Source organism: Dermacentor silvarum, chromosome 11 (genome assembly GCF_013339745.2).
Source record: "Dermacentor silvarum isolate Dsil-2018 chromosome 11, BIME_Dsil_1.4, whole genome shotgun sequence".
Classification (NCBI taxonomy): Eukaryota; Metazoa; Arthropoda; class Arachnida; order Ixodida; family Ixodidae; genus Dermacentor; species Dermacentor silvarum.
Window position 1 is genome coordinate 115,076,679 of NC_051164.1, and position 22,898 is coordinate 115,099,576.

At 42.0% G+C, this 22,898-nt stretch overlaps 3 protein-coding genes across 8 annotated transcripts in view; 2 read left to right on the plus strand and 1 right to left on the minus strand.

Annotated features, from left to right (window-relative positions):
* LOC119432873 (uncharacterized) overlaps positions 1 to 22,898 on the plus strand; it is a 539,288-nt gene that overhangs the window by 54,109 nt on the left and 462,281 nt on the right. The gene's annotated exons all lie outside the window — the stretch shown is intronic.
* Positions 1 to 22,898, minus strand: part of LOC119433445 (small RNA 2'-O-methyltransferase) — a 77,777-nt gene that overhangs the window by 17,347 nt on the left and 37,532 nt on the right. The window contains exons 1-4 of one of the 5 annotated variants that reach the window (XM_049659200.1): positions 16,738 to 16,933; positions 16,620 to 16,667; positions 16,400 to 16,557; positions 2,588 to 3,299 (exon numbers count right to left, since the gene is read on the minus strand). In XM_049659200.1, coding sequence (XP_049515157.1) covers positions 2,588 to 3,277 — 690 coding nt within the window. In that variant the 5' untranslated portion in view covers positions 3,278 to 3,299; positions 16,400 to 16,557; positions 16,620 to 16,667; positions 16,738 to 16,933. Of the gene's footprint in view, positions 1 to 2,216; positions 3,300 to 16,399; positions 16,668 to 16,737; positions 16,934 to 22,898 lie in introns of those variants that run through there. The other 4 variants (XM_049659201.1, XM_049659199.1, XM_049659203.1 and 1 more) reach the window with 4 other exon arrangements.
* LOC119433446 (telomerase RNA component interacting RNase-like) overlaps positions 17,112 to 22,898 on the plus strand; it is a 48,137-nt gene continuing 42,350 nt past the window's right edge. Inside the window, exons 1-3 of one of the 2 annotated variants that reach the window (XM_049659207.1) lie at positions 17,112 to 17,503; positions 18,118 to 18,186; positions 21,376 to 21,504. In XM_049659207.1, the coding sequence (XP_049515164.1) occupies positions 17,189 to 17,503; positions 18,118 to 18,186; positions 21,376 to 21,480 (489 nt within the window). In that variant the 5' untranslated portion in view covers positions 17,112 to 17,188 and the 3' untranslated portion in view covers positions 21,481 to 21,504. Of the gene's footprint in view, positions 17,504 to 18,117; positions 18,187 to 21,375; positions 22,608 to 22,898 lie in introns of those variants that run through there. The other variant, XM_037700654.2, reaches the window with a different exon arrangement.

A 22,898-nucleotide genomic window follows, 5' to 3' on the forward strand; every position in this document is an offset into this window, starting at 1 on the left:
CCGCAGTCACCTTTCTATCAAACGCCCTCGTTTCAACAGAGCCATGATCCTTATTCTCTTCTGTGTGCTCTATTGCTCAATAAAGCACATTCCAATACGCGGCTGCTATTCGTTGCTGCGACCTCTGCGGGGTGCCACCACGAGTCCACTGGCTAAGCGCACTGCGGCTCTCGGAGGACAGCCGCGTTTGGCTTACGTTTAGCGCAGCGTAGGCACGAAATCGGAAATTTAAACTGCGCGCCACGGTGACGTTTCGAAGACGGAGCATTGTGGCCCCGCCCCAGTACGCCGTAGCCTTCGCAGTGCAAGGCATTGAAGAAGGAAGGGGGAGCACAACGGAGGCTGTGTTTGATTGCCAATAACTCCGCTTCTGCTGAACGCATTGAAGTACTTTTCGCGGCAAAGTATTTCTGAAATAGCCTATTTTCACCTCAAATGTGTTTCTCCACTTAGATGAAAAGTGGTTCAGGGCCCCTTTAAGTTATTGCTAGCTGTAAACACACCATTTACCTCAATTTGACTACCGAGTCTTAAGTCTGTGTGACAAAGGGTGAATGCAAAGGCATATCTATGACTCTCTAAGCCTTAATGCATTCTGAACTATGTATGAACCGGAAGACGTGATGTATTTTTTCAGGTATTCCAAGACAATGACTATGTTAAGAAGAGAAAATTCTGCTTCAATTAAGTGCATTACCTGCTTAATAAAACTGATGTTCATATTTGTACACATGACTCCTTTAAGAATTGAGGCACAACATGTATTTCATTTTTTACAACTTTAGAATGCTTGGAGGAAAAGTTCAGCAATGATTTGGATGATCCCGGACAGTTTTGCCAGCTCACATGACCCCACCCGCCGTGGCGGCGTAGTGGCTTTGGTGTTGCTCTGCTAGGCCCGAGGGCGTGGTTTCAAATCCAGACTGCAGTAGCCACATATCGATGGGGGTCAAATGCAAAAACACCTGTGCACTGTGCATTGGGTGCACGTTAAAGAAAGCCAGTTGGTCAAAATTAATATGGAGTATCCTACTACGGCATGCCTCATAATCATATCGTGGTTTTGGCACATGAAACTCCATATTAAAATTTTTTTCACATGACCATCCAGGAAAGTCACGGTAATTTCAAGAAACTAGATGCTGTTTTGTATAGGGCTTTGAGTGAGTGCTGTATGTATGTCATAAAGTAGCTGTAAAAGCTTATTCGGTCACTTTTATGCAGTAGTCATGACACAGGACAAACACAAACCGTGTATCATATTCTTATACAAGCACAGACCCACTATGTGACATGGTATTGCCTCATTGTGACAGCTCTACACCTTTCGACACTGCTTGAGTATTCTAGGCCATTCCGGTGCCACCAACGAAGCTTCCTCACACGCAATGCAGGGCACTTTCATTTTCATGGCATGCTCCTCCTGACCAGTCTCTGCAGCCTTGTTCTTCCCCAGGATTTTAGTGCAGTGTAGACTCAAAATAGTTTTTACACTAAAAAAGATGAAAAAAAAAACTTTTTAAATATTAACCCATTATTTATGCCTTTTTAGAAAAAAGAATTACAATGAATTCATTCATTTTTACTTGAGGACTGCCACACACGTAGCACATATCACAAAAAGCTTCTTAAGTACTGCTGAAAAAAAAGCTGTGCATGAACATGCCTTCTAGAGATGTTCCACTGTTCCAAAATTCGAAAAAATGATAATGCTGCCAAAATATTTTTTTTTTTTGAGAAGCAATCATGCAACTCTCTTTAACCCCAAAAGCCTGAACACCATTTCACATAAAAAAAATTAAAACCACTTATTTCCATTTATTTCTGGCCCTAGAGTATATTGATAAAAAGAAAACAGTGAAATAATAACTGAGAAAAATTAATCAGTAGGGGAATTAATTAAATTGTTAGTGGACTTGTTGAACTGTCTACAAATGAAAACTCCCTCCAGCATATTAAAAACATTAATATGAGCTCTACATTGGGTTTCAAGGGCTTAAATCAGGTTTAGGCGCCGAATTCAGCATATAAAAAATGATAAGTTGGGCTTTGTGGGGTTAAGTCGCAACGAAGGCTAGTATTATAGTAGGCACTACAGTTTGTGAAGAAAAGAACGGAATGCCTAAAAATAAATGATGGGCCCCTAGTATGACTTACCAAAATTTTGTAGCAAAGAATGCTGAGTAATTAATTGCAATCAATAACTGATGCATACAGCCAGATCAACATAGATTTAATCTTGAAACAGGAACTGCTTCAAATTTTATAAAAATTTAACAGGAACAATTTTCAACAAAAAATATTTAAGAGTACTTACAGACATGAAGTCACTCATAACAAATAATGCTTTACCCACACTTATGTCACACTCGTGTCACTATGCAGAAACAAGCCACACCAGTGTTCCTGTCAATGACCTTTTCAGAGATGTGATCCTATGCCGTCTTCTCATGCAACATAAGCCAAGATGATAAAGCGATGGAAGAGGCGTCAGAATTGTTCTGGTAGTGCGTATGCCGGCATGCCATCAGCCATCCCCACTAGGATGACTAGTCTCAAACACAAGTTCATAAGCCAGTGAAGGCAGTTCGGACCTGTTAATGGCTTGGCAGGTCCTCCTGAATGTTGCAATCTGGGAGCAGTGGCCAACACCTTGGTACTTCTGAGATGGTGCATCTCCAACACCACTGTAGTGAACCATGTAGTTAGGGTAGCATTTTAGCACTTGTGAGCACCACTCTTCAAATTCAGTTCTGCTCCATTCAAACTTGTGATCCCAGTGCCTCATTCCTTGCAACTCTGGAAAGACCACATTGAAGTCTCGGTTGGGCGTGGTGATCACAGCTATCTTTGGCTGAATGAAACCAAATATGGTGTCAGGCATTTTCCTTAAATCACTCTCGTTTAAGTGCTCTATAAGCTCAATACAAGTGACACCATCAAAGGCATAGAGTCTTGGATCTTTGATCGAGATGTTTCCTTTAAACAACTGCACATCCAATGGTTGGGCTCGCCTGTATATGCATTCCCAGGCTAGAGGTCGGGCTGCCCGGTAAGCATCCTCTAAGCAGCCGTAGCTGAGGTCCACACCAGCAAATTTTCTAATGTGTTGGATTTCCTTCAGATGCCTGAAGAACTGCCCTGTTGAGCAACCAAAATCAACCACCTTTTCAATTGTGGTGTCCTGTGATAGGATCTTGCAAACTTCCATGTATCGCTGCACCGAAACAGGTGGGTCAAATTTGATGATATTCCGTTCTTCAACATCTGGATTCATCTTGCTGCCAGCTTGCTACTTCCTGGAATATGAGGGTACACTTGCATGTTTTCCAACAACTCCCTTTAAACAAAGCAGCAAGATCATTCATTATGCTTACACAAACACCTGAAGTTGTGGCTGTAATTTGTAAGTATGCTCTTCATCATGCAGAATTTGCAGTGCTATGAAGTGATGTTGCACGAGAAATATCAATGAAAGTTATAAAACTGAAATGAGTGTTACAGTACAATAATCTGTCAGTTATGAAATTGATAGTCGAGTTATATTCCTATTCAAGCTCATTATTTTGGTGTTGATTGCAGCTACAATGTCCCCATTTCTAGATCAAGAGAAGGCATGAAAATGCCATATCTTGGCACTCACTCAAGTGCAAGTAATTGATTTTTCAAAAAATTGATATTCACAATACACACACATTTCATATATGTCTACTATACTACTGAAATGTTTTGCTCCTTTAAATATGCTGCCAAAGCAATCAGCCTTGGCGAGCTTAACAATTATCTCAGTTTTCTTTCTTTCTCATACAGTGACTTGCATATTTACTTTAACAATTTCAAAACATATTTTGAGCTTACCACAGCTTTGTTTGTGCTGATATTTAGCTAGAATATTGTATATGATCAGTCAACATCGTTCAATACAACACTTTACATTGCTGCCTGCCCGATATCTCCAGAAAAAAATTAAAAAGCACCATTGTACAAGTGTGAGCTGCTGCATGACCATGTACTGGTATCACCACCTGTCTGCAACTAAAGAGAACGGCATCACTAATGAGTGCAGCAGGGCAGCTTCATTGGATTGCAGTTGCTGCGAAAATTCTGTTTCATATTGCGAAAATTCTGTTTCATATTCTTGCATTGATGGAGATCACAAAGCGGATTTGTGTTATTGAAACATCAAGCTACCCAGCCCACAAAGTTGCCCTGCAGCATCTGTTATCCATACTGTTTTGTTTTAGTTGTTGACAGGGAGCAAAACCAATCCACATACATGTGCACCAGCTCGCTTACGTTCGTTCAACTGAACCCGCAATGCATTAACGCCAAGTTTTATATTGGGCAATGCAGACCCATAAATGTGTTATAGCAAAACTTGGACTCAAACAAAGAAGCGGTAAATGAAAATTTTTATGATTATTATTTTTTCGAATTGTTAAAATAGATGCAGGCCATTGTATGTTGTTTGGGAGAACAGTACCACTGAAGTGTAGAATTGTAGGCTTCAATCTGTCTTCTCGAAAACACAAAGAAAAGTAACTACTATATAGATTTCACTGCAAAAACACCAGACTAATGAACACTAAATCATTAAACTTCAACAACTCTTTTTTGCAAAGAGTTAACGAGATGAAATTTTTAGGCATCTACCTCGACAGTCAATTATAGCGACATAAACATATCCATGAATCCACACTAACCATTTACAAGAAAATCCCAATACTGTATAAACCACGTTACATTTTTCCTTTGAACACACTCCGTACTCTTTATGTCAGTTTTATACATTCGCATATTACGTATGCTATTACGATATACGGACTCACGTACCCCACCATTTTATTGCGAATTATTGCAGCACAAAATAAAGCGCTTCGAGCAATTCTCTTCCAAAAAAGAATGGACTCAACCACATTCGCGTACCCATTACTTAATGTACTACCCGTGAAACATTGCATTGATTACCACGTTCTCGTTTTGCTTTACAAAATCATGCACAAAATTATACTATGTCCTTCTGTAAAAATTAATTATCAAAATAATACATACCCACTACAATCAGTCACCTCGAAAACGCTAATCATCCAAAATCTCACACTAATTATGGATCATTTACATTCTCGCATACCGCATCGCAGCTCTGGAATAAATTACCAACAGATCTAACAGCACAACAGCCATTTATCAGCTACAAAACTAACCTTTGCTCTTTTATACTTTCGTCACTTGCTCAATGAGCATGCACCATATTTGTACTGACTCACACATTGTTCTTTTTTTCTCACACGCTGTAATGTTTATATAACAGCGTATAACATAGGGGCCTCCTTTACAAGTTCGAGTTTTAGGGCCCCACCTTCATATCATACCCAATGCATTATCTTAATGTAATGAACAAAGAACTTGAAAAAAGAAAAGAGCATTCACAAAGAACTATACTAGTGTAACCAGTGCAATAGGAGTGTCCTGACATTCTCCACAGAATGTCCCAGTTAACTTTAGTATAGGTTTTAAAATATGCCAGTGCACTACAGGAGGACCCATCTAAAAGCATGTTGTAGGCAACCCTATGGAAGAAGCCATACTACTTTTATATTTCTAGGAAACGTCCAATTCAGCACTTTTAAACCTTCTACCTGTTATGTAAGTATTTTTACTGCCTCATAAGAAAAGCATTATGAGAAAAGTAGCTTGTTATGATGGAATATGATGAGTTCATAATATCACGCTATGTTAGGATCTAAAAAATAAATTCATTCGATGTCATATTTTTGGTTTCACTTGTATACCTTCTTGTGCCTTAAATGTGAAAATTATTTTTCACGTACAAAAGCGTTGCTGTACTGAGCTGCTTCTTCTGTCCTATGGCCATTGTTTTTTTTGTTTTGTTTTTCTGCACTCTAATAGATTTTGCCAAATTCTAACACTGTGCATTGTCTCCTTTTGGGGGTGAACTTGGGTTCTCGGGGGGGCAGGCACCCTGTCAGGCTTTTTTGCCTTTTCGCCGGTCCCCTAGGCAACTGTATATGTGTGTATATATACATATATGTATGTATATGTTTTATTGGTTGCCTGAAATAAACTTCAAACAAATCACTTTCAGCAGTATTAGACCTAAACACTCACTCTGCAGCGAATAAGCGTGACTTCATAAACTATTTAGTCAACAACTTCCAATTCAAGTTTCATGACTTGGTAGCACAGTACAAGCAGTCAGCTTAAGTTTATTGAATATGATGCCTTTTTCCTGAACTAACCTAACCTGTGGCGGTGTTACAATTTATGTAGAATAGTGGGAAATGCCTCCTAGTGCCCAATTCTTGCATCTTAAGTAAAGGTTATGAAATTTTGATGCCTCATCTGTTGTGCATTAGTTCCCAAGTGGACATGTGTTAATTATGCTTTGAAAATGTTTTTAATTGTTTGTCGCATATGTGCCTTCTTACACAATTTCACACTCATTTGTGGTGCATATTTTACTACAAATAAATTGGATAAGAGTGCCATCACCAAAACTTCTATGAATGCAGTTAGCTGTGAGCAATTTATAAATGTTTCCACACCAACAAGTCTTCCTCCTTGTGCCCTGAGCTGTTGGGAACAAAAATTTAAGCCAGTGTAATGCACAGTGACGCAGTTACCTCAGATGTAAGTGATCACTGTCCTGCTGCTTCTGTATTTAGTTGTTACTCATGAAACAAAAACAAAGAACAAATTGTAGACAGCCATGAATAATTCAATGTATACTGAATGACGTCTAAAATCCTTAAGAATGCTATTAGCTGATATGACTGGTTATCTTCTTAAACATAGCCGATGAAGACAAAGCAAGTACACAAAAAAAATTTATTGCTGCGTCGGTAAAATTATGTGCTGGACACTTCTTGTTTAAGGAAGTTAATGTCAATTGGGTGATGCTGTCCCTCACTAGTATGAATAAGCTTTATCACATATTCCCAAACACATGTACGCTGATGGAAGTGAAAGAAATTAAATAAACTAGGAACAAGCTAAACCATGAACTTCAATGGCCTAAAACAGATTTTTCCACGAAAATGCTTGCTGAAAGTGCAACTCTGTCACCTGATATAGTATGACGGCTGATCAATGACATTCTTGGTCACAGAAAGTGCGACATCGGACCAGGAAAGATCCCCAAAGTCAATCTTGACCGTCCCGGTAAAGAGATCGCTAATCACCTGAACAGCCATTTTATAAGTGTTGGAATACCAAGAAGCAGATCTTTATCAGCAAATTCAATCTTGAAGACAGCGCTAAATACATCCTCTGATAGCATATTTCTTGAAATGACAGATGAACAAGAAATTGATATAGCCCTAGACATTGATAACATTCAAATTAAACCAGTAAAACAAGTTTTGGAATTTATGGCTGCAACACTTAGTCATATTGTAACCTTAATTCATGAGTCATGTGTTTATCGAGAAAATATGAAATGAAATAGGACAACCGGGCTTTTAAAGGGTGGAATGAGTAACGAGGTATGCAGTTAAAGAGCTGTATCAATGATTCCTGTATTTTCAGCACGATTAGAATTTGTTCCTGTATGTCATAATTTTTACTCTGGAAATATAATATGCAATTCTAGTTTAAGGTAGGGATGGTCATGGGTAAGTGCATTACCAACACCCTAAGGGACACATCAGAGATCCATTTTCATTAATAATAAAGCTAATTGGATGGAATTCTTGCATAATATAGAAATTATTCTCCTATTCTTGATCTTATTTTAGTTTCTCTATAGATACATTATCTGGTTATTTTTTTGTACCTCATGGAAATGGGAAAAGTAGAGTCTCTTCTGCCCAGTTTGGACTTCATAACAGGCCTAAGAGAGTGTCAAAAAAGCCTACATTGCATATAAGATCAAATATTATCTTCTTGTAGCTTTATTATTTAAATGGTCCCAGAAAAGGTTTGGACAAATTTTGGAGATGCACAAGGTACAGTAAATCATTCGCGCCACAATGAAAGAGAAGCGTCTCATATTAAGAGAGCTTTGGACGATTACAAGTTAGCCTCCTCCCTAGCCATGCTTTTCCTCTTCAACTCATTCATCAAGTGATTGAGGCTACGCTCCGACTTCACTGGCTCTGCGTCATGATGTGAAGTTGTGTGGTTTGCTTCCGGTGACTTGGAGCCAGCGTGTGAAGCCTCTCCAACCTTACCACAAGTCGCCTGGCCATCAGCCCCCAGCGACAGCTATCCAAGCAGCATGCGTCGCAAGTCTTCTATTGCAGCGCCGAGCATATCCGGTATTCTGGCAAACGCAGGTGAGCTAAGCGTTTTGACAGATAGGTGAAGGCGTAAACGTGAGCGGCCTGCACAGTGCCAGCCACCTGGTGGCGCAGAGCTCTTCCAGACAAACACAGAGCTAATATTGCTGTAACCAAGTGTGAAACATATCAGACACTTAAAGAGATAATGAGTTCATGGTTATGCAGTTGTTCAAGATTAATACCAGCAGCAATGTAGAATACACTTGGTTAGAGCTACATAAGCTCTGCGTTTGTCTGGTTGAACTCTGTGCCACCAAGTGGCTGTACCTTGCAGGCCGCTCAAATTTGCGTCTCTGCCCATCTGGCAAAACATCCAGTCCGCCTGCGTTTGCCAGTCACCCTTAAACTTTGTAGTGGAAGTAATACTCCAGGCTTGAAGTGACAGCCCCAAATGCGTAGATCCTGGTACTGATTGGATACCAACAGCCTCTAGCGCCAGCGACATCGACGCGATCGCCCTAGGAAAGAAGACGAGGTCAGGCGATGCCACGAGCGCCACGGGAGCTTAGTTGGCTAGGAACCGAAGAACTAAAAGATCAGTTGAGTTTTAACTCCGATGTTTGAACAACGTCTTGTTGTCTCTCTCTCATCTGCTCCACAATTGGTGACCTGGACGAGACAATTTACCTCTTTGTGCAAGGCACTGCTGCGCCAGTAACCACAGATTTAGCGTTCTCTTGCACTACGGTTTCCAATGGAACCTTTGTGGCTTTGTTACGAGAATTTAGCCAAATGAGAGCTACCCAAGCTTGCTACAGCACTTTCAGTCGAGAGCTGCTTGGAATTTACCTCACCATCCATCACTATCACCATATCATCGAGGGCCAACCCTTTACCATCTTCACGGACCACAAGCCCTTGACATGTGCGCTTTGCAGAGAGTCGTTGACATATATGCCACGAGAAACCCGCCACCTCTTGTTTATACCGGAATTCTCCACCGACATCCGACACGTCAGTGGCGACCTGAATGTACCTGCTGACACACTGAGCCATGTGAACGCTGTGACACCACCTGCATGTCCTGAGCAACTCGATATGCACACACTCGCCACACATCAATTTAATGATGCCTGGACTCCTTCAACTGCGCTCATCCAAAACAGTACTGTGGTTTGGCGATATCCTGGAAGACCTCTACTCGTCTGCAACACCTCTATAGGTACACTGCGACCATGTGTCCCCAGCACGTTACACAAGCAGCTTTTCGACACACAGCACCAGCTCGCTCACCACGGTGTTCGTGCCACACAACGCCTTATTTCATTGCGCTACCTATGGCCCCAGATGAACGCCGATGTACGCGACAGGGTACGTGGATGTGCACTCTGCCAATGTGCCAAAGTTCATCGCTATTGTGTTCCCCCAGCACGCTAGTTTCTTCAACCTGATCACCGTTTCGACGTTGTTCACATTGTCATCGTTGGACCCCTACCACCGTGTCAGGAGATTTCGCTACCTGCTCACCTCTATCGACAGGTTTACCTGTTGGCCAGAAGCCAACGCCACTTCAAGAAAGCTCCACTGCAATAGTCGTGCCAGCTTTTGTCCCAACATGGGTTGCCCGCTTCAGATGCCCTACCAAAATTGTCACTGACATAGGACAGCAATTCAAGTCCGCTCTCTTTCAAGAGCTCCTGCACTTGCTGTCTGCACACAGCCACCTATCATCCCCAGACCAATGGCCTCGTGGAACGCTTTCATCGACACCAAACGTCTAACAATGGTTCTTCTGGGTATCCAGTGCCTTGAAGTCAGACATCGGGTGCTCAAGTGCAGAGCTTGTCTACAGTACTATGCTCCGTCTGCAATGACTTTTCACCTATACCACTTTCAGCTGCTCTGTCTACTCACGAATATGTGCGCCTTCTTCGCGACCTCTTCTGGGATCTAACACCCTGTCTGACGCATCTAGTTACAGCACGCACACCTTATGTTTCATCTGAACTTGCCAACGCAAGTTCTGCTCTCCACCCACACTACCTCAGACCCTTTCCCGTACTGGAGAGACATGAGTCCACATACTTCGTGGACATTCATGGAAAACCTGACACCATCGCAATTGACCAGCTGAAGCCAGCGTACTGCAAGGCGACTTCCACATTTGCATCCCTCAATTCAGCCCCGGATGTCTGCTTTCGGTCGGTGCTCACGCTATTTCACTCTACCGAGTTTCATGGACGTGCTGATATCGACAGTTCGCAGACTGTGCTGCTCTCTAGAGGGGGAGCTATGTAGCACCAGCAACGTCACTGCAATCGCCCTAGGAAAGAAGACAAGGTCAGGCAATGCCACGAGCGGCGCGGGAGCTTAGTTAGCTGGGAAGTGAAGAAATAAAAGATCAGTTGAGTTTGAGCTCTGGTGCTGGAACGTCTCATTGTTTCTCTCTCATGTGCTTCACAAGCACAATGCAATGCAGCCACTAGACTTGCCTGTTGCCTTGCAGAAGGACACAATGTCACAGCTTGACATGTCGCCAATCTCTAGGTTTGCAGCTCACAACGCAACAAGGGCGATTCATGGTCCTCATGAAAAGAAACCTCGAGACCAACACTGACCACACAGCTCACGTCAGGATGGAGCACGTTGTAACACAAGCAGATGACACTTGCTGTGTGCAGAAGCGCTTGAGTGTAGTTGTAAATTGTCGTTGTGCATACTCTTTCTGTTACTTTTTTATAGAAACAAATTAACCAACATTTCAACCATTAGAAACAACATTTGTTCAGCATAAAGTTGGAAAAATTTGTCAATGACGCTACTTGGGTAGCCAATTGGATAGATTGCCCGATTGACGCCACGCGTGCCTGCTATGTAGATCGTAAAACTCAGAGAAGTGGCGCTGCTGCTATCAGTAGTGGCGCCCATTTTTAGTACCATTTTTAATTATATGCTTAATGCGGAGCGCTTGAATGTGTCACTTAACGTTAAGAAGGACCTACCCTAATGACTCAGTACATTTGTACAAAACTGTCACATTGGTTCCAATGCCCTTTTAATACAGACATTTTTTATCTTAATTATAGTTATCAAGAACATTGCCAATTGGATTTCTAAAATGCGTACGACCAATATTGCTAGAAATTACAATCTGTGTACACATCCTTGTGCGGGTGCACACAAAATTTGGTTGAGATTGTGTTGCATTAAGTACAAGAATTTTTTGTGCACAAGTAGTAAAATAAGCATATGATTGAAAAAAAAAATGTGGAAAGTTTTTAAACAAACTTACTATTGAAGATGATTAATTAGCATGAAATTTGGCCAGAATGCAGGCGACTCTTTCCAGGAGAAGTGCAAAACTTGAAAATTCTCCTGCTGCGCAGGTGGTACCCTAAGACGCCTAGCGAGCTTCCTCCTTTAACCAGGCTTTCTTTATTATACTGCAATGATGATATTTAGATTCTGCTACCTGTGTTGCAGAGATTGTTTCGATTCTTCTCTTGTTTCTCTAGTTGATCCAAGGAATCGGCTCCTTAGTTGCCCAACTTCTGTAGAAACCTCTCAGAGCATTTGTGGTCCTTGTTGAACCACAGTATGGGCGTATTGCGCTGGAGTTTGAGGTACAGTAGCGGCGCTAGTGGCGGCGAGAAAAGTTATATCTGGGTAGTACCAGCTTGGGTAGCATTGAGCCCTGGCTGTAGCAAAGCCCGTCTCTAGCCCGAGTTTTATGTCGATTCACACTTTTTTCTGCCCTGTTGCGAGCGCGAAAAGGCTCGTCACTTCTCAGAGACGCGAGCAGGCCGCAGCCTAGTTTAACGAAAACGGACTCTCCGTGTGCCATGAGACGTAATGCTGGAAACAGAAAGAATCGGCGACGCCGATCCGGAGAGACCTAGTTTAGCCTCGAAAAAGGATCACCGTCGTTATACTGCTGCGTCGTGAGCTTCCACGAGCAAGAAGGCCTGAATCCCAACATCAGATTATACCATTTTCTTTCAAGGCCTCACGAAGGGGAGCGTCGGGCACGCTGGATAACTTCGCTACCCCACTACGAGCAGCACAGGTTTGAGAGTTAAATGTGCTCATCCTTGACCTCAAGCCAGCGCGTTGAGGCAGTGCAGTAAGGCAGTAATGATTACAGCACATCGATGTTCGAGTGCTGTCATTAAAAGCTACATCAAGCGAGCAGCGCACAAGCTTGCGCTGCAGTGCGATTCGCACGTAATACGTAACTGCGAGCTCATATATATGCACTGCTTCAGGTATTTATCATTTGCTAAAGGGACAGATGGCCGCTACTACAGCGCAGGCATAACTACTTGTCTAGCAGCATGCAGTCAACGAAGATTGCAGTGAGGCCCGCCGTTTCGCGGCATACTGAAAGACCGCCGACGTCGCAGCACGTACGATTGTGCACTCGAGCAGTTTGTACATCGCAGCATGCTGAAAGATCGCTGCCGCCGCGGCGCGTACCATCGCGCGCTCGAATAGTTCCGTGCATATGATGTCTGCTTATCGCTGCTGTGAATTCATTTATAGCAAGCATTTTCTCGCGTTTATGCGCCTATATCTAGCAGCATGCAAACCTTACCTGAAGTTCAACTTCGTACGCAACTCACTTCAGTTGCGATTGACACCGCGCTAAAACTTCGCCGCTTACTTCTTGAAGGGCGTAAATGTATTCGGCGTTGCATAATTTCTTGCCTTTGCGTAGCGTGCCACCCCTGAAAAAATCTTTGGCGCCCGATATTCACTACAGACCGTGGTACAACACAACCGAAAGTGGCAGGTCCACATTGTAAACGTGCTTTCCGAAGCAGACAACTGAGCTTCGTACTACCCAGTTCAGGACAGAGAGCGCTCTTTAGCACCATTTTCGCAGCGCCGCCTGGGCAAAGCAAGAGCCCCATGGCTGAAGAAGTGGAAATCTCTACAGCAGTGTGTGAATCACACCATGTTTTGGGGCACAGCTACCAAATCTTGCTGATAAGAGACTCTGCCACATTTTTTTTTTTTTTGCCCTGAATACAGCAAAACGACAATTTTTAGCTTGTCAGGGTCTCATATGCAGGAAGCATAGCCTTCACCTGAGCAATGGTGAAAAGTAAAGAATGAGCTGGTGCTGACTCGACCATTAGCCAGGGCTCGCTTGTTGTTACACCAAGAAAGCTCACTATCTGGGCAAAACTTGTGGTTGTGACCGTAATCAGTAGAGCATGAATGGAAAAATGAGGCCTCTACAGCTGCTATGTCTCGATTAGGATAACTTTTTGTTATCTTCTGGTTGGAGGAACACTTTTATATTTTTTGCAATTGAAAATAGCCTATTGAAGCATAATTTTACAATTAAAATCTAAAAATATTATTTAACATATTCAATTTACCACCCGCATTACCCCTTAAAAGAACTGTACTTCATAATATCAAAACAACCTTTTCTTCAGAGGTGTCTTTATCAATTTCAGCAAGGTCTTTGGTTGCCTTGATTACAAAATTTATCTGCATATATTATATTTGAATGGCATTTACAATATGCAACTGGCCTTGAATAGATCGTATTTATGGGACAACCATGTATTTATTTAGACAATCAGAAGTCATCATTCTTATCTGTACTGAATGGTGTTCCCTGGGTGAAAGTACAGGGTCAGCCATTATTTTATATTTATACATCAATGACATTGTCAATATCAATACTACACAGCAAAACTTTTTTGTATGTGTGCAGATAACAGAAGTTTCCTCCCCACAGTTCCTGACAAAATAATTTAATGAGGTGCAATGAATAGTTCAAAAATAAATTCCTCTAGTCTAACGAAAACCTAATCAACATAAATCTATTGAAGCCAAACGCAATCACTTTCTTAGCTAAAAGCCAACTATATACCAATTGACAATACCTTGCTTATACCATAAAAGACTTTCACTTTGTTAATGCACATACTAACCTTCAGCTGGAACTAAGCTATTGCCCCCCCTCCCCCATGCTTGTAAAAATGGTTTACAACAAATACAAGCTCCAAGCATTACAACATATTTTGTCACTGGCACCTTATAAATACAGTCATGTAGAATTTCACCATGAAAGAAGTTTGCTTGTTTTTTGTAAACATAATGTGAGGAAATTAGTTGCTTGAAACATTGTAAAGATGTATTTTTCATAATATTTATTTTTTCTGCTTTCCTGGTCAACTTTTTATGTCTCCTGGTGTATTTATGTGTGTCTGCTATATACTTTTTTTTTTCCTTTGAGAGATGCATGTGTATGCATATATACTGTTGCTAGTATATGTTTACTGCAGCCTATAAATATAATGCAAAATCGCTTCAAAGCACATTTGTAACTGCCATTGTGATGCGTTAGCAATCAGTCACGTGGCTGGGTTTTGTTTGTACAGCCATCATCTTTATGAAAGGGAACATGAGAGTGCGTGGCAGATAGCCTAGAGGCCCACATGTGCCGCAGTGAGATGTGAAACAAAAAAAAGTGCGAAGCAGTGATGCGCCGGTGTTTCCCTTATGTTAACTCACCATTGGTTCGAACTACACAAGCGCAGGATTTGAGCAGGATTGGAGCTACATTAAGCGCTGCATTAAAGTTCTGCGGTTCTGTAGTTGAAATCCAGCGCTAATGCAGCTCCACTAACATGAAACCTGGGGAAGTGTGAAGCAGTGATGCGGTGGTGTTTCCCTTCTGTTATTCTTGCGCTATTCTTGCACAAGTGAGGAGGAATTGAGCGCTTGTGGGGTGGTGGTGCCCTCTCTTGCGCTGGTATCAGACTGGCGTTTTGGAAGCGATTTTCACAATTTTCTGATAACTATTGCACTTAATGCTTGATTATTCATGTCTTTTAAATTATTCTGAATCACAAGCTTATTTTGAACTGGTTTTGATCAATTCTGCACTTGATTTGACCCTGTTCTGAGACTTTGTTTTTGCGTGTGACTACGACAACATGTCGTCACATAAGACAGCAACAGCCCGGACCCTAAAATGCTTCGCACGGAGAGAGTGGTGCCGTTCCTTCTACTGTCTACACTTCCGTCACGAATGTGTTTGTCTTTTTCTTACGCTTTCTTTTTGATATCAATCTTTTGAAGGGACATTTCAGCAAACAAGATTTGTTTTCGATAAGGACTGTTGCTATCACAGCTTCGGAAGCATTCGAGGCAAGCAAAAACCATAATAAGTTTCCACAGACCAGACTTGCTTTTACCATCTCACGTGCCATTGATACAAGCAAAAATCATATAATAAGAGCTCTTATCGTCCAACGTGAAGATGCCGAATGACCGACCGCTCGAGGCACTTTGTGTGTATTCTCGGGCTTCTTTCACATTCGGAAAAACAGTTATGTAGCACACATTGAGCATCAGAAAGCTGTATTTGAAGTTTTTCATGTTGCTCTAAAATTTTCTCATTGACATCTAATTATATTATTTGAGATGTTGATTAATTAAGACTAATTATGTATTTCGGCGATATGCAAAAATAATCCGAGTATCTCCAAGCGACGGCAAACATTACCTTTGTTCTGTCCGGCTACGTGACATTTGCATATTTTTAAATCTTGGTGCATGATAGTTGGGACACCCAGTATATCTGTTATATGGCATTCCTTTACAGCAGCACAAATCGCAAGATACAGATATGACACATCTACGCAGGTTCAACTATTGTCGTAGTTTTCGTCGATCACTCCGGAACATGGATGTCATGATCACGCTATTAGTTACGAACAAAGCGCTCTTGTCCGGTCGTCTGTCGTACAACATAGTGATAAAAAAAAAAAAAGAAAAGGAAAACTGCTACAAGTGATGCAGACAACAGAAAGAATCGTACCGCTCTCTCCTTTTCGTTTCATCTCGCCGCGGCTGCCCGCCGCGGGTTTCTTTATGACGCTGAAAGAATTGCGTAAAAGGTGTGAAGTTAGAAGTGCTGAATAGGGCGTTTACTGGAACGTCCTGGAACTCTCCCCTTGGAACTTTTCATTAAACTGAATACTTTTGAAGCTGATTATTTGTCTTGACTAATTATGCAATTGGACAATGCAATAATATGGCGCGACTTAATAAACGCCCGCCTATTTACATTAACATATACGCATAACAAGGCACACAAGGCGTGTGCACTAACGCAAGCACTTACTCACGCATCTGCCGATCCGGCAACACCTACAAGTGTTCTGTGTAGTCGGTGGGAATGTCGGAGAGGTCTTGGCCGGAGCAGCCGCGTCTGTCCACGGTCTACGCTTTGTATGCCGTCACCTCGCCTGAAGCCACTTTGACGTGCGGTTCACTCACGTGGAACCTGAAATGTAAGATGCGTCTTTAAAATATAAGATGGACGTTGTCATACAATGCACGATTCACCATGTGCGCGCACGACAGAAGATGCTCACAGCAAACCGTGCTGTGCTGCTGCTAGCAGCAGCAGTTCGGAAGGACAGAGTGACAGTGGTTCTAATTCCAATTCGCTTAATTCGTATACATGCAAGAAAACTTTTTTTGTTGTTGAATTATTAACGAATTTGGCTACGCGGCTGTCTTAGGAGCAGTGTTGGTAGATAAATTTCTCCAAAGGAGGAAAGACAACGCCGTTGCTTGCGGTTGCTCGTGCTGACGGAACAACGAAAACGAAACGCGATCCACGAGCGCCATGCGCGCGTTGCGCTTAAACCTTTACGGTGATGATGATAGGCACGATAAGATACTCTGTGTGCACGCTTGTGCGCGCGTTGAAAAAAGAAGCGCCAAGTTAACTGTTGTCCCTAGTTAACATGTTAATTTGAACGGAATTTTGAGTTTTGTTTAAGCATTTTTTTGCAGATAGAATAAAAAAAATAATAATAAAACGCAAAAGCTACACGCATCGTGGACCTTGCCGTGGAGCCCAGTGGAGCCGTGGATTCACGTCGTTGAAGTTGCGCAAATTTGTGAAAATGGCGGACAAGCGTCAGCCTCCACAAAACGTGCAATCTGTGGAGAATGAAGACAGTAGCAGCAGCAGTTCGGAAGGACAGAGTGACAGTGGTTCTAATTCCAATTCGCTTAATGCGTTCGTTAATGACGGAGGCTTTCTCGAAAGGTTCAAGCAAATGCAGGAAGCTTGTAAGCAGCAAGCCGCTTCACAAGAGGCTCAGTTCGCTGTTCCACAGTCCGACAGTGCCGCTACAGTTTCGGTGAAAACCGAGCCCACCGAACCAGACGCGGCTGCTGCTGCTGCTGCTGCTGCCAGGAAACGGACACTCCCATTCGTAAGATGATAATGTACTCGCGACCGAGTGCATTTCTTCACCGTCGTCAGAATACATCACTGTTGCTGATATTATTATAGATGCTTATAAGTTATAGTTGTCCGGCAATGCCTAATCAATTCGTAATTCGTCTGATGCTGTTTTGCATAATTTCTTTGGCAGATAAAAAAAATGCAGATTTGGCTGTACGCCTTCTTGCAGCCATCTGTTATCAATGCTAAAGGTTTCCTTGTCGATTTCACAATAAGGAATCCATGCAGAACTAGCAGTTTATGGTATAACGAAGGAAATAAATTTATTGTTGCTTCAGAATTAAATGCGTTAAGTGCTTGAAGCGACATAAAGAACGTGCAGTGGATGGTAGCTCCGAAGAAAGAGTTTTGATTGCGTTATTGCGAATTCACGCATTTAGCAGTTGAACTGCGCGTCGGAGACGCTGAAAGCATTATTCATTTTTTATGTGCATGTCACCGCCCACCACCACAGTATTATCGGCCTAGTCAGTGGAGAAAAAGAAAAAAAAAAAAAACGCTGTGCGCTTACAGTGTGAACGAATGGTACGGTTTCGATCTGAATTTGCATGTATCTAATGTCCTAGTACTTACTTCCTTTAGGTGGGTAAAAGAAGGGGTGGAAAAGTTCTAAAGACGGGCATTGTCCACAAGCCGAAGGTTGAAGATGAGGTAAGCCCTGGCTGAAGGTGAACTCTTTTTTTCTGTGGCCCTTTATACAACAGCTGTCATTTCCTTATTCGAGTGTTAATTGAATGTCGTAAAAAAAGGCTGTCTGGTGTCATCAGTACCTGATGTGTGCAGAAAACAACTGCTGCACACCTAATGTTTTTTACCAGTTCATGCTTGCTGCAGTATAGAGTATGTATACACTAATATTTATGTGGTACACAGTGGTTGAACACATGTGAGGTGTGTGCAATCTTTTGTTGGACATTAGACTGTGTGCCAGCTCTTGGCATAAGACGATGAGCAACACGTGAACAGGGTGAGAGCTGGAGCCAACGTTTCAATAAGTGGGCTTGTCTTCTTCAAGAAGAGTCCTTGCCTTGAAGAAGAGAAGTCCACTTGTCGAAACGTTGGCACCTGCTCTCACCTTGTTCTCGTGTTGCTCATCGTCTTGAATTTCCATTTCCTGCATTCACTGTGTTTTCTCTTAGCATAAGGCAATATGGAGCACTGTATGTCAACACTGCAGCTCCATGGTGATGCTAATATACTATTTGGCAAAACTTTTGTGAGAGCAAAAAGGAAACATCAAATGCAAAATGCATAGGCAGGCACCACTAGTTCTGAAGTGACATTTTGCACCTGTGCTTGCTTGTGCATCTGCTGTCCCTTCATTTTTCTTTTGCCACTGCAGGGTCCATTTTGTAAATTTCTTCCCTTAGATTCTTATCATCTGCCCTGCAGCAAAGTTGTCGATTCTGACCTGTGTTTTGTCACAAGAAGAAATGACAAATCCAAAAAAGAAAAAATAATAATCACAAAATACAGCCTCAGGAATGAAGTCCTACTATTCCGCAACAAAAATTTCATACTGTTAAATCTTTTTGTGCTTGGATTAACGCAAGCTGAGCTGTTCAAAAGCATAGGCTAAATTACTTGTGTGGAGAGTGCTGACAAAGGCTCCTGTTAGTGAATGTTTGCAAGAAAAAAAAAAAGGAAAGAAAAACATTTGCTGCAAAGGTATGTAGCTTATGTGCCTTTGTGCCTTCTCTCCATGAGTAATGTATTCATGGTGCAAGAGTTTTGCCTCATCTAGTATTCTACTCATGTACCTTTGCATGAAAATGATTCTCTCTAGTGGCACATAGAAAATGATGTTCAACTTGCACACACATGCAGTAAACAACTCAATTTCTGCAATGGCAAGCAATATTGACTGTTAGGCAACTCTTTACAAGCACAAGCATTATTGCGTGACATATATGTACAATATGTACATCTTGACTGCTTTCTCTGACTGTCCAAAGTAGTTGGGGACTGATAAATATTGATTGTATCGATAGAACCTTTGGTGTTGTTTGGTCTGCCTCCTACGAAATGAGATCTTTAATAAGGTGGAGTGCATGCATGTAAATTACGTATTGTATAAATTTTAACTGCTTATGTAGCTGTCTTGCCTTCTTTATATTGTTACGAGTCTAATTATTACTGCATTTTTTAATGTGAACGATTAGGTAGTGATTATTAGGTTGTGCTTAGGAAAGTGAACACAGTGGCAAGAAAAAAAAGTTCTCTAAAGGCATATAAGCAACCACAGGTGAACACTGTCACCTTGTTTTGACATCAGACACCATTTTGACAAGTGAAAGTCAACAACATACAAAAGCTCTCTATTTTTGTTGCTTTGGTTTGCTAACCTCCACATACTGGCTATAGAAATTGCCCGTAAATAATATGATTGCTAGTTGCTTTTGACAGCAAACCTACTTTAGATACCGACACAGAGCTGTCAGCAAAACAGCTAAAGTAGTTGTGTTAACAGCATGTTAACAACAAATTGCAGCAAGCTTAAAGTGGTGCACACTGTTCTAAAACAACAACAAAAAAAGATACTACATGCCAGCACTTCTTATAAACTCAAAGGAACCATACAAAAACATGGCTGCAGCAGAAGACAGAGCAGCCTGCACAGTCCCCCTGTGTGCAGCTGCCACTTGTGGGAACGCAAAACTTGCAGAAATGCCCATTGCTTACAAATGTTGCTCTCCATTTTACAGAGAAATAGTGTGGTAGTATTTGAGAAGTGACTGTCATGAGGTTTAGCATGAGGCAATTAGCATAAAATGGACAAAATGATGCTGAACCGTTAGCACACAGGCAAAAGACAAAGATATGGGTTGCATAACAAATAGTGTTTACCGATGGCCACTTCCCAGAGCATTGCATGCACATGTATCGCTTGCTGCTCACTCTCTGCTGTGTGTCAAGACGAATGTGCTGTGCACCCAAAGCTACAAGCTTCGTTATGCAGCAAAAGAGGTGAAAATGCACTTTTATTGTGGTTCTTTGTATTATGCGAATCAGCTCAAGCCTTGGCTGTCATAGGTGAGACAAATTTTTGTGGCAGTAAATGCAAGATGCAAAGGCAGATGTGAAATGCACTGTGCTAAGCTTGCGCGATTTATCAATAAATCGCTGGGATCGAGTCAAAATTTCAAACAGAAATCCTGCTATATGGAGCCGATGCGTTCCGACCAATTTGAAGGAAACCTACTTTCTTCACCTTAGCTCTCCACTAACTTTGGCTGCACCATACAGGCTTAGTGAGACGGTGCTGCGAAAGATAATACTGGTTATTCTGTCACTCGGGAGGCGAGCTATAAATTACATCCTTGTTTGCTCTCACTGACACTCAGAATTTTGGACAGAGCGGTAGTCGGTGGCAGGTTTTGTTTAATGTGGCGTTTAGACTCTGCACTTGCTTACTTTGCCTTGGAATTAATTGAGAGTGAACATTTGTAGCAATGCTGAACCAAAGAAGGCAAGTGGTGCCATCTACTGCTCCACCCCATGGAGGGCATTTCATCTTACATGGTGCCACCATTGCTTTGAACAAATCTGGAACTGCTATTAATAACACAAGTAGGGTGCCCAATAAAATTTGCCACCAAATGTAACCACAATGATAGCTTAGGGTGTAAATGAGCCAGCAGTACAACTCAAAGGACCACTTATACCAGTCTCATTAAGTACACAACATTTGGTAGAGCTATTGTGGTACTGGCACCACTGCCTTAGATGCTGGCTAACCAAATAAATGCTGCCATGGATTAGTCGCTGCCAAGACACAAGGGATTGGTTCCTAAGGTTCGCAAAGGCAGACTACAAGGTGGCAGCCAATCTGGTTTGCAGGAGGAGCTTCCCAAGGACGCCTGGTCACGGTACTTGGCTGAAGTGCGCAAATACCGAGAGCGCTCGTGTGATGACGAAGAGAAGACCCGGCCGCTTGTCAAGTGATGAACGCTTCGGCAACAAGTGACAGAGCGAGACATTACAGCGCCTATGGAACCGTTCGCCCACAGACATTCTTCCTAATGGCTGCTTGCTGTTTGGTTAAGGGACGTATGTATGAAGTAAAGTTAACCAGTCTGCTAAGTAGCATCTCGCCATCAGCGGTGTGCGGTGTCTCGTGATATAAAGGTGAAAAAAATAGCTATGGTAGGCAGTGCAGCATGGCACTTATTTATACTGTACATATTTTGCCGCAATAAATTTTGTTAGCAGGTGAGCAATGTTACAATATAAGCTCGAGACGTTCGCTTGTATAGGAGAAGTTGCGATTCTGGCTATGTTCTTGATGTGGCATGCCTTACTAATAACACTGCGTGGAAGGCAACAATACGAATTATGTGGCCAGTAAGCTAATGGTAAGTTAGCAACTGTAGTAAGACTTCATTTAATTTGAAGGGAGCTGGCAAAAGTTCTGTGCCCACTATTCGATTTAGCATGTACAGCAAGCAGATTGCCTCCATCCAGTTAAGAGAATTGATCTAGCCTCAGTAAACTTTTTCCTTTCTTGGTTCTAGGGGGAGAGGGTGTGTGCATGCTGCTTTACAAAGGAACCTTGCCACTGGCAAGGTTCTTTGATTACTATGAGAACTAGGCTGTTGTATCATCACTGCATTAAACATTTATTGCCGGGCATCCTTGAGATTGTTGGGGCATAGAAAATGTAGTGTTATGGTCCTCTTCTATTGCAATTTTTTGTGCGCCTTTCCCATATTTCTCCTATTTTTTTCTGTCAGTAAAGTGGCTGTCATGTCGCTGTGGAATTAATCACAGAAAATTTCATGCCACCCCCCCCCCCCTTTTTTTTTGCTGAAACTTTCGGAGATTTTGGTTGTTTAAATCGTGTAGCCACTTGTGGTTTACCCCTTCCGTGCCACAGACGAATTGGGTTTGCCCACGGTTATAGTAAAAATGGCCAGGACGGGCTTAGTTCGTTGACAATACTTTTCACTTGATTGTTGATGATACTTTGTTTTCTATAACTTCTTGTATAGCCCTGTTAAACTTCATTTTTACAATAAATGGTTGAGATCTTGATAAATGCTTAAAATATTGCATTCATTGCCTTTTGTAAGTATTCTGCAGTGTAAGAAATTGGCTCACCTTGATTAGAATTCAGGATAGTACCGTAGCACAGAAGGGGTGCAGAAAGGGCATGTGCATAGTTAAAAAATTTATTCCAATCTTGCCATATGTTTTTCAAAGTCATACCAATGTAAATTTTGTGTAATTGTATGTATCATCAAACTTGTGTAACATCTTTGTAGTGCCCGTGTCACCATTGAGCATCTGCAGTAATGCACTGGGCATTTTTTCTTTCTTGCTGTTCAGGTTGGCAAAACTATATTGTTGCACTCACTTTGTTA